The 11,611-nt window shown below is 40.8% G+C and overlaps 2 protein-coding genes across 5 annotated transcripts in view; both read right to left on the minus strand.

Annotated features, from left to right (window-relative positions):
• The window catches only part of LOC107685038 (lysophosphatidic acid receptor 1-A-like), a 15,706-nt gene extending 14,222 nt beyond the window's left edge, over nt 1–1,484 (minus strand). For 2 of the 4 annotated variants that reach the window (XM_016481465.1, XM_016481464.1), the window contains exon 1: nt 1,357–1,484. The gene's annotated coding sequence lies outside the window, so the exon portion shown is untranslated. Of the gene's footprint in view, nt 1–1,278 lie in introns of all 4 variants that reach the window. The other 2 variants (XR_001633919.1, XM_016481466.1) reach the window with 2 other exon arrangements.
• Nucleotides 1,485–5,127: 3,643 nt separating this feature from the next.
• The window catches only part of LOC107685047 (A-kinase anchor protein 8-like), a 9,940-nt gene continuing 3,456 nt past the window's right edge, over nt 5,128–11,611 (minus strand). Inside the window, exons 4-10 of the mRNA XM_016481484.1 lie at nt 8,284–8,935; nt 7,996–8,110; nt 7,852–7,910; nt 7,738–7,771; nt 7,152–7,272; nt 6,827–7,065; nt 5,128–5,555 (exon numbers count right to left, since the gene is read on the minus strand). Of these exons, the coding sequence (XP_016336970.1) occupies nt 5,146–5,555; nt 6,827–7,065; nt 7,152–7,272; nt 7,738–7,771; nt 7,852–7,910; nt 7,996–8,110; nt 8,284–8,935 (1,630 nt within the window). The 3' untranslated portion in view covers nt 5,128–5,145. The remainder of the gene's footprint in view (nt 5,556–6,826; nt 7,066–7,151; nt 7,273–7,737; nt 7,772–7,851; nt 7,911–7,995; nt 8,111–8,283; nt 8,936–11,611) is intronic.

The following is an 11,611-nucleotide window of genomic DNA, read 5'->3' on the forward strand; positions in this document are numbered from 1 at the left end:
ATAAAAATGTTATTTAAATAATAGGCCTAAATCTTTTCCTTTACATTAACGAGAATGAGACTTTCTTTGTACAGCAATACAAAAACGGCAAGAAAAAAACATCTACAGTATGCTTTACTTGCAATATACTGTATTTTATTTTAAAGTCACAATTATAATGTGCTTAAAGAAAATGAACAATGTTTTAGCTGAGGCAAAACAGTTTAAATGTTATGAAGTAAAAAAAAAAAAGCATTTGACTCTTACATTTCGTGGCAGTTTTGTGAGATTCACGAAAGTCTGAAAACTGGTTAAATCACTCGCACTAGAGATCATGAAACATGACCTTTACACAAAACCAGAACAACATTTCACACCGAGCGGCGCTTAACCAATCACAGCGCACGAGTCGGCGCTCCCGCGTGCTGATTGGACACCGCAGCTGTCAATCACCCCAGAGCAGAGGGTTTCCAGTAACTCTCCTCGATCATCTCACAAACCTCTGGTTCAACCCCCACAAGGCCAAACGTGTGCGTAACCATCCGTCAGCTCAGAAAACACAACATTCACCAGCTACTAACTAACAGTGTGTCCGAGTTTGTGAAGAAACTCAAAAGTAGTTCAGCTCGTGCTTCATGAGAACCTCACACACACTCACACACACACACACACACACACACACACACACACTCACACACTCACACACTCACACACTAGAAGTCATACAATCTGCAGCGAGTTTGGAGGAAGTTTCATCATCAACCATAGAAACCAAGAGAAACATTCCTGTCCAACGAGCAGAGACGGAAACGAGAGCGAGTCAAAGATTCGCTCTACATGGTTTCTGCAAGATTTTTAAGCTCAAATTTAACACTTTTTAAGACCTTTTTTAAGACCTGAACAAATAAATTAATACCATATGAGCGGGGTAGGGCAATGTAGCACCACATTAAACTGTAAAAAGCATAATTTACAGTTCAGATACAAGTTTTCACAAAAACAAAGTTTTATAAAATGATAAACTTTACATGTCAGCCTTTAAACCATTGTTAAGAAAATGGATGAGTCAAAATTATTAATTACTATATTAATTTAAACAATTATTATCAATAAATTATGATATAAATTAAATAACATAAATTAGGGGTGTGTGATATTGACAGAAAATGATATCTCGATAATTTTCTGGGATTTTATCCATAATGATAATTAGACGATATTTTGCTGAGTGTGTTATTGTGCTGATAAACACTCGAGTTAATGCTCAAATCGCTCGTGAATTATCTGATAAGCGCTCACAGTCATAAATCTGTAAAGCGCGGGAAACTCTCCCCGTTCCTCTCAGACATGACTCTCGGAGAGACGGCCGGTACTCACGGTGTGGATCAGCTCAGTCCGGGCGCTTCGGACCGAGTCTCATGTTGCTGCTCCGCTCCGCTCGCGCTCTCGCCGCCGCCGCGATCAGGCGCACGCTCACCTGTGGTCGGCTGCGGGGGGCGGGGCCTAACGCCTCCGAGGACGCGGCTGATTGGGCGCAGGTGACGCGGCTGACCAATGAGGAGCGCAGGATATTTTTAACTTTGAATTGCTGAAAAACTGACAAAAAACTTTAAAACGTGGATTTTGTGTTTTGCAATAATTTGTAAAGGTTTGACATTTGACATAGTTCGCTTAAAATACTTTAAAACCTATTAATGTAAAAGACCTGCAGCACAGTAAACTGTTAAAAGTCTTATACCTAAAAATTATGACTTTATGCATTATCTGCACACATTGAAATGTTGATCATGATCATTTAAAATATAGACTTGCTGGGTATCATGTCACATCAGCCCGAGGGCGTGTGTGTGTGTGTGTGTGTGTGTGTGTGTGTGTTTGCTCAATTATTTATCATATAGTGGCAGAAGTGTTTTCATTGTTCTTCATGTTTGTCTTTCTGCTGATGTGTGTTTGCTGAAGAACATGTTTATTAATGAACAATGATATTATTTTACAAATTTTAAACCCTGTGTGTGTGTGTGTGTGTGCGTGAGTGCGTTATGTCATATGGAGCTGTTTACTATCATCTGGTACAGATTTGAGGAGGAGGCTGCTGAAATATCACACACACACACACACACACACACACAGCCTGAGGTTGTTCTTGGATCTATAAGCATTTCTGCCCATGAGAGGTGATGTCATTTACTTTGAATGTCAGACACACACACACACACACACACACATACTGTGTAACATAACACACTAACAATGATACTCACACACACTTTCAAAACATCCTGCCTAAAAACAAGAATCACACACACAAACATAAAGATTTTTATCGGTGTAAATGACACATTCACACCTCATCCTTCACACATACACACACACACACTCACTCACTCACACACACACACACTCACACACACACACACACACACACACTCACACACATAAATGGCTGCCCACTGCTCCCCACGCCCACGGTGTGTGTGTGTTCACTGCTGTGTGTGTGCAATAAGGATGGGTTAAATGCAGAGCACTAATTCCGAGTATGGGTCACCATACTTGGCCACATGTCACGTCACTTTCACACTTTCACACACTTTCACACACACGCAGAGAGAGAGAAAGAGAGACCTCAATGGTTGAGTGTGTGTGTGTGTAACAGTAGCATGTGTGTGTTGCTCCCTCTGCTGCTTAAGACACTCATTTACATTTGTACTAAAACTCATATTAAAGCCACCCTTTCTTATTATTTCTTATTACAGACTAAAGTGCCAGTAATATCACATCTCATACATTCATCATTAAATACAGAGTCAATAACATAAACATGTTCAGCTTTATCTGTTGCAGATGTTGAATCAGGTTTCTGCAGGATTTTCAAGCTCAAATCTAAGACTTTGTAAAACCTTTTTAAAGACCTAAATGACAATGTCTATAGTAACATATTAAACTGTAAAATGACTGTAAAAAGCATGATTTACAGTTAAGATACAAGTTTTCACAAAACAAAAAGTTGTATAAAATGATAAACTTCATTTCAGTCTTCAAGCCATTTTTAAGAAAGTGGACGAATCAAAAGTATGAATTACTACATGAACTTAAACAATTAGGCTTATTATCAATTAAATAACATATAAATACATTTTACTGTTTAGATTTGTGTAATGCATTGTCTTCTTATTGATCCACCAGTTCACATTTACAGCTCTGCGTGTTTGCAGGGTAAAAACATGGGTTGAGTTTCGCATTGGTCTGAACAAAAACAGCAGGCGTATTGGAAATGCACATTTATTCTCTGCCAGCAGGAGGCGCTTTAGGAACGGCAGAAATATAGCTGTTTCCCGGGTAAAAGCACTGGACTTTAAAACCTGCAGCACTCGTGTTTATTTAATGAAATCACAGCTTTTTGAAGTTTAATCATCACATTAAATCATATCGCAATTCTGGTCTTTCTGTCCCCAAATTTAAGACCTCTTGAAATCATAATTAAAACCTTCTTGTACAGTTTAAGACTTTTTATGGCCTTAAATTTGATGCAACTAAATATAAGACTTTTTAAGGACCTGCGGAAACCCATTCAATCACACAGTCGTTACCTTTGTCCTACAAACCTCCAATATCACACAAATACATCCTTGAGGGAGAACTGTCACTATACAGCAAAAATAGCAAATAACTAAAAAACCAAAGAGTCAGGTTCTCATTAAATTCAAGTTTCTTTTGTGAACTGATAGATTTATACTTATGACTGCTAAAAACTAAAAATAATCAATTTATTCTTTAACATTGTTCTTAAGGTTGCATTAATGCTGCTCCTAATATAGATCTGTTCATACACCGCGTGCAAAATTATTAGGCACGCTGATATATTTTTTTTTCCAAGCACATTTTACCAATTCCAAACCACATCAATCTTAATAACTACTATTAATTTTGTATTTAATCATTTATAAGTGATATATAATTGTCCATGAAGCCGTGTAAAATATACACACAGTGTATATTTTATTTCACTTCATTTTTATCTTCCTTTAGTTTAAGCTGAGGAACTAAAATAACTACAAATAAACTAAACTTTATTTAAAAAAACTTTATATACATAAACTACTAAAACTACTAACATCCCACATGAAAAAATACTACAGTAATTTATAGTAAATATAGTGTCTTTGAAGCATACTATAGTAAAGTGTATTATACTGTATATATTATAGTATTTACAGCATACTGTAGTATTAACTATAGTAAACTGATAAACTGTAATAAATACTGTAGTATGCTTTAGTTTTTACTCCAGTAAACTGTAGTGTATTGTAGTATAATATACCCTATAGTTGTAGAAAACTTAGTACAGTATTGGGTCATTTGTTTATATTACTATAGTTTTTATATATTGCCAACAACATGCCTGTTAGATCCTGTACCCACTAAATGACTGAAAGAGTTGTTACCTGTACGATTTGTATTGTGAAAAGCGCTGTACAAATAAACTTGAATTGAATATATTGCAACATCTATAGGACTGCCACAACAAATTATTTAAAGTACTTTACTATAGTATGGTTCAAAAACACTACACTATTTACTATAAATTACTGTAGTGTTTTTTTTCATGTGGGATCTTAAAATTATAATAAACTTATATTAAATACCCTATTTTGTTGAATTTCCATGAGTTGCGCGTTTCAAAACAGCTTATCAGTTTCTACTAAAAAATAACCTGGAAAAAACATGTTGCTTTGTAACAAACTCGCCTGAGAACATACAGCAGAAAACACTCACACAAATGACTTTACAAACATTTATTTCCTTAACACGAGAGAAAAACAATGAGCGATACTGCAGATTAAAACATCTCTTCTGCTCTACAGGGCAACAAACGAGAGAAACGAAAAACCAGAAGGAAATGAAACGTTTTGCTTCAGCGTGTAAAGACGTGACGAACTGAAATCATCTCAAGAGGCACATCAACAGTCACATGACACTCGTATCTAATCAGAGGCGTAGAGGGGCGGAGCAATCCTGTGATTGGACGAACATGAGGCGGGCTTTATTCTGATTGGTCCGCAGGCTGCATTTCTGCCCTGACCCAGGGTCAGCTTTCATATAAAGTTCAAAGGTTTAGTATGTGGAAGTGATTCTTCAGATGGACACTAATGGGTGTTTTCCTGGCGATTACTCTGCCGCTGCGGCATCAGCGTCTCCCGCGGCTCCTGCATCGACGCCATGCTCAGCCGCCTCCTCCTCGCCCACCTCCACACCCTCCACACCCTCCTCGACCTCCTCCGCTGCTCCACCCGTCTCCATCTTCACCTCCTCTTCATGCTCCTCCCCATTTCCATCCGCTTCGGCTGTAGGCTCCGCCCCCTCCGCCAGAGGCCCCTCCTCTTCCTGTTTGATCTCATTCAGGCTTTCATTGGTGAGATCGGCCTCAGAAACCTCCATCACCATGGAGTCCTCGGGATCCTGGTCGTCCTGGTTACCGTTGAACGGGTCTTCACCCTGCGAAACGACAAACCGAACTCGTAAATGTACAAATAAAACAATATTTCTAAAGTTTATTAAGAGTACTGATTTATAACTCGCTCGTTATAAGATCCAAAATCAACACTCACCAAATGCTTGTACAAAAGTTGTAAATCAAGATTATTGTACGTTTTACGAGAAAATACAATTCAAGATGCCAGGTTTAATTCAGTTGATTTGCCATTTCTTTATCATTATTTGTAAATTCGTTTTTTTTTTTCTTTGTATGACCGATAGCAATTTTTTTTATGATTATATAACCATTGTGTGGCACTGATATTTGTTTGTTTACTTTTAAATGTAGTGGGTTTTTTTCATCTTCATGCCATAACCACAAAAACAGTATTTTTTTTTATTTACGTTTTTTTTATAGCTGCATCAATAACAATATTAACAATAGCTGAAATAATTGGAGAAAATCTAACGTTTTCAAATGGAGAACAAATGACAAAGGAGCCATTCAACTCTGCATTGAAGTAAACATTTGCTAAAATTAAGGTTTAGGTGTTTTTGTTGTTGTTGTTGTTATTATTAGGCTAAGAAGTAGAGACAGCTAGTTCACTGCAATAATTGTACATTGTCTGGAAAGCCATAATCCAAACAAGGAAACACAAATCTCGGTAAATCCGATTACTGGTCATTCTCTACTGAAAAACGGTTTAAAATCAAGGTTTAGGCGTTGATTATTTGACTAAATATCAATATCTATAAAGCCAACTAGTTCACTGTAATTATATATTGTCTGGAGTAAAAAACAATATCCAATTAAGGAACCATATCAGAAATATATGTGTCCCTGCAGCACAAAAGCAGTGTTAAGTCGCTGGATAAATGTATAAATCTCAGTTTCGAGAAAAAAACCCCTTGTGACTGGTTTTGTGCTCCAGGGTCACATATGTCCAAAAACGGTAAGTTTTCACCAAAAAAAAAAACATCTTGTTGCAACATTTTACAAAAATCAAGATCGAATATATTTGGTCAAAGTCCCATGCTATAAAAGACGAAGTGCTATGCAGGCTATTTAAGACAATATTGGCAATGACAATGCTGACCTAAAATGCAAAATGTTTGCCCTCTAGCTCTCCACCGTTCCCACATCTCAGACCTCAAGTACAAAAAATATTACCCTTTTTAGACAGTTTTTGAAGTAAAGAGTAAAGAAAATACTATACAAACCTTACTAGCAGTTGCCAAGTGGTTATCAGTCTTACTTTTCCAACACAAATAAGACCAATCTACCATTTCATAACTGAATATAAAAAGTTATGACCAGTCTGCAACTAAGACTAGTCTAAACAGTTTATGCAACGGGCCCCAGTTCTTTATTTACCCTCGTTAAGACCCCCCACCCCCCGGATCCAAGCAAATCTCACAGGTGACCTATTCACACTGGACTCCAGGTACGAGTTGGCTTGAAGCGTCCGCACCTGCAGGAAGTCGGTGGTGGGCTTGGACAGCTGATTGGACAGGAACTTGAAGTGGTCCTTGTGGAACTTGCTCTCCAGATGGACGGCCATGTCCTCGCTGTAGAACGAGCGGAACTTGCAGACGGAGCAGGCGAACGTCATCCTGGGAAACACCGGAGAACAACGCCCTCGTGAGCCACAAACACGCCCGGGAAGCAAGCACTCAGCACAGACAGCAAGGAACCTGACCTGTGTGCAGACACTTTGACCCCTGACCTTTCAAAGAAGCCTCTCCTCTTCCTGGCTTTGGCCGCGGAGGGCGGAGTCTTCTTCCCCTTGGCCTTGGCACTCTCGTCCTGATTGGATGGAGCTGAAGAGAGACAGGGTTTTCAGTGGATGTGGACCAGTTTAACTGCATATGTTAGTGTGTTTCACGAATAAATAAGTTTAGGAAGTAAACATTGTAACCAATAAGAGGCCTGTCTGTGCAAACTGGGAATTGTATTTCCTCAGATAAAGACTAGCTAACAAGCAGCATAGTTTAAATTCACAAAAGGCTGCACGTTCAGTGACAGATAAACTTTCCTGTCCACATCCAATTTAACTGCTTCGATCCTTCAGACAGGCTGTCAGCGGTATTAAATATTCATTAGACATTCAAAGATTTGTTTAAATGCACAAGATTGGACACCAGCGCAAACAGTCTTTTGGTGTTAAAATTAGTACTGTCAGGATTTACTAAAGATGCGCAGTGAAGAATTAGCGCTGAAAAGGTGTGGACAGTTGTTTTTATGTTTTACATTGAGCTGTTGCAGAAGAAAAGCCCAGAACTCACCAGCACTTTCCCCTCCATCTTCTGTTTTGGACTCCTGGAGAGCAGAGAGAAATATGATTGGTATTTCTGGATAATTCGCCATGTTTTCACAACACAGATGACACATGAACGTACCACAGCAGTGGCAGCGGTCGCTTCCTCGGACTCCTGCGTCTGTTCTCCCGCGACAGCGTCTGAAACACAACCACACTTATCAGCAATCACAGACAGGAGGCCGCGGATCAGCGCCTATCGTGGAAAACACGTGTGCTATCGTACCACTGGCTGATGCTTCTCCCGCGGCTTCGGTTTTGCCCATCTTGGACTCGGGCTCGTCGGTCGCGCTCAGAGTCTGTTTCCTCTTCTTCTGCCCGTCGCGCTGAGCTTTCACTTGCTGCCATGACAACACACATGCAAATGAGATCTGAGGGCGTGTCCGTTTGTATAGTCGTGAGGGTCAGAGTCAATGATGGGAGGATTTACAGTGTTAGCTGAGCTATCCTGACTGTGTGACACTTTACACAGCTACCCCCTTGGTGTTTGTCAGTGACTAACTGCTCAAATGGGGGTCAGACTGGGGTAGCCTCTCCTTGAGGGTTGGTGGAATGAATGCGCCTGACTGGACCCTATGTGCAGGGGTGAGCGCTGATCTCTCAGCCCCGCCCCCTGCAGGGAGCGGGCGGTACTTACTCGGTTCTGGGGTCTCTTGCGGCCGTGCTGCCGGTTGGCCCTCGGGCCCCCTCCAAAGTTCCGCGCAGGGAAGTCCTGGGGCCCGCGCTGAGACTGGAAGGCCCCGCTGTCGGGGTACATGCGATTGGCCAGGAGCGAGGGCAGCTTTCCTCGCCCCGCGGGGGAGTGGCCTTGGTGGCCTCCGCCCCGCCCACTTCCTCCCCCCATGCCAGCGGCGGAGGAGGAGGAGTCCTGCCTGCGGCCGAAGCCACGCCCCCCAGCCGATCGGTTCCTGCGCGGGGATCTCTGCTCCGCCCCCCAGCCGGAGCCCGAGAAGGCGGAGTCTCGAGTCAGCCGCATTTTGGCAGATCCGAAGGCGGAGCCATCAAAGCCGCCCCCGCCGGCTCCGCCCATGACCCCAAAGCCCACGCCTCCGCGCTGGGCCATCATGTCGCCCCGGGAGTCGCTGAAACCAAAGCTACCGGATCTGTAGAGATCTCGGGGGCCGAGGGAGGTGGAGCGCGAGTCGAAAGACTCGTATTGGGCAAACCTGCAGAGGGAGGGAGGCGCAGAGCAAAGGTCAAGCCGGCACTTCGGTCATCGTCGACTCAGATGATAAACAAACTCATCATTCAGCGCTCATTCGTTCAAGCCCTTCCACAGCCCCGTTGCTCAGGTGCATTGTGGGAAGAGACTGGCTGTGGAAAAGCTTCAGAATGACAGTTGCACAGATGGACATATAAGGCAACAACACTGCACATATTTCACAGGACTGAGGTGGAAACAGTGAGATACGGGGCCCTTCTGGGGTCTGTGAGGGCAGCGTTAGCATTATCTGTGAGCGTAGAGTCAGATCTGATGGGGCCGCCGTCTGAGGATCAGGACCAAACGGAGTGTGTTTGTGTGTGTTCAAATGGTCAGGAAGCATTCACTGAATCTACGTACTAACACAAAAACCACTGCTTTAGTTGTTCCAGCTACAAGAACGGAGCATAACACTCGAAAGCAAATAACTGCAACTTAGTCCCGGTAGAAACCATATTTAACTTCACAAATGGAAGCAAGGCTGTGAGTGAAACGCGTATATGACCGAGGCTGTATTTGATTAAAAATACAGTAAAAACGGTAATATTATGAAACATTATTAGTATGTAAAACAGCTGTTTTCTATGTGAATATATTAAAATGTAATGTATTTCTGTGATGCGCAGCTGTATTTTCAGCATCATTACTCCAGTCTTCAGTGTCACATGATCTTCAGAAATCATTCTAATATGCTGATTTATTATTGATCAATTTAATGCATCCTTGATGAATAAAAGTATTCATTTATTTTGAAACTATAAGTAGTCTGATGCAACATTCAAAATGTCTTTTCAAAACTATTTCAGGTGACAAATGTGACTGTACAAACCCTACAAACAGACTGACTGTCTATCCATCACAGCCTTGTTTTCATACAGCAAAAAATGCAAACCGGCATCTACCCTGATCACAGTCTGTAAGACGACATCTTAAGTGTACTTGTGCTGCAGGGACAAACTAAGGAGATCTTAGGCGGTCTTAAAACCATAAATTTAAAGCAGTTACTGCTGCGAATGAGCTGGTGAAAAGATCTGAACGTCTGAAGAGAGAGACAACATTAGCAGACCGACATAATCACAAAATACACTTTAAGACGAGCTTGACTGACGAATCTTGTCAAAATTCCAGTCGTAATGTCTTTATCCTCAATTAGCAAGCAAACTAGTGCTAGGTGTGACAAAATAGCAGACGAATCATTTTGATCAGGACTCTTTTAAAGGCTGGATGTGTATATAATACATATTTAAATACTAGGGATGTAACGATTCACTCAACTCACGATGCCCTACGATTCACGATACTGATTTCACGATACGATTTTCTCACAATTTATTTTTTATTCTTATTTATTTGACAAAAAGCTAAGGCTTTGCATGTGCTCTTTCCATTCAGTTAGACGCAACCACTTTTAATCATGATCCAAACAAAGATGATGCATACATGCTGTTTTTAATCTAAATTTTAAAGCCGTTTTTAATCTAAATTAGATTAAAGATTGGTGTTTGTGAAATTATGCTGCATAAATTATCTGAACAAGACAGAAACAGCAGACGGACTGAATGAGACGCAGATTCACTCTCTGACAGCAGGAGGCGCTCATGGAACAGCAGCGATACAGCATTTCCTTGGTTACCGCCGTAAACACAGCAGCGCAGTGCTCATGGAACAGCAGCAATACAGCGTTTCCTTGGTTACCGCTGTAAACAAAGCAGCGCAGCACTCATGGAACAGCAGTGATACAGCGTTTCCTTGGTTACCGCCGTAAACAAAGCAGCGCCGCGCTCATGGAACAGCAGCGATACAGCGTTTCCTTGGTTACCGCTGTAAACAAAGCAGCGCAGCACTCATGGAACAGCAGCGATACAGCGTTTCCTTGGTTACCGCTGTAAACAAAGCAGCGCAGCACTCATGGAACAGCAGCGATACAGCGTTTCCATGGTTACCGCTGTAAACAAAGCAGCGCAGCGCTCATGGAACAGCAGCGATACAGCGTTTCTTTGGTTACCGCTGAAAAACAAATTTGTGGCACCCTACAAAATTAATTTTCACAATACTTGAATTTCTAACTTCGATATGATACTTTGAAAAGTATCGATATTCTGAACAGCAGAGAAGAACTGCAGAATATACTCTCAAACAGATATTTTTAATATTATTAAATTTTTTGTCCATCAATGGTGCAATCAGTAGGCTAATTTCTAATGAAGAGACCAATTTATATGACAGATTTTAATGTAGGCTTTTATTCATATGTAAACATTGTCTAATTACCATTATAACTAGCTATCTCACAAATTTTTGCTCACTCAGTGTTTTTATTTTTATTTTACAGTGGGGTAATTTTGGTGCAGTAGCACGAGATAGCTTGATTTCAAACTTTGAATTGAATAAAAAAAATGACAAGTAAGCAGTCAGTAATAAAATAACAAATAAAGAAATTAATAATGATAGCACAAATAAATAATAACGATAGGCCTACAAATGAAATAAATTGCTTTTTAGTTTTTCAGGTAGGCCTAGGTCTAACAGTAGGGCTATTAAGATATTTAGTGTTTGTTTGTTTTTTTTACCAATTATCCAAATAATGTTTAGTCCTAGAAAGCTATTATTATCAGAACACGTGAGCATAACATAGCGGTTA

This window comes from Sinocyclocheilus anshuiensis, unplaced genomic scaffold (assembly GCF_001515605.1).
Source record: "Sinocyclocheilus anshuiensis isolate Anshui unplaced genomic scaffold, SAMN03320099.WGS_v1.1 scaffold565, whole genome shotgun sequence".
Lineage (NCBI taxonomy): Eukaryota > Metazoa > Chordata > Actinopteri > Cypriniformes > Cyprinidae > Sinocyclocheilus > Sinocyclocheilus anshuiensis.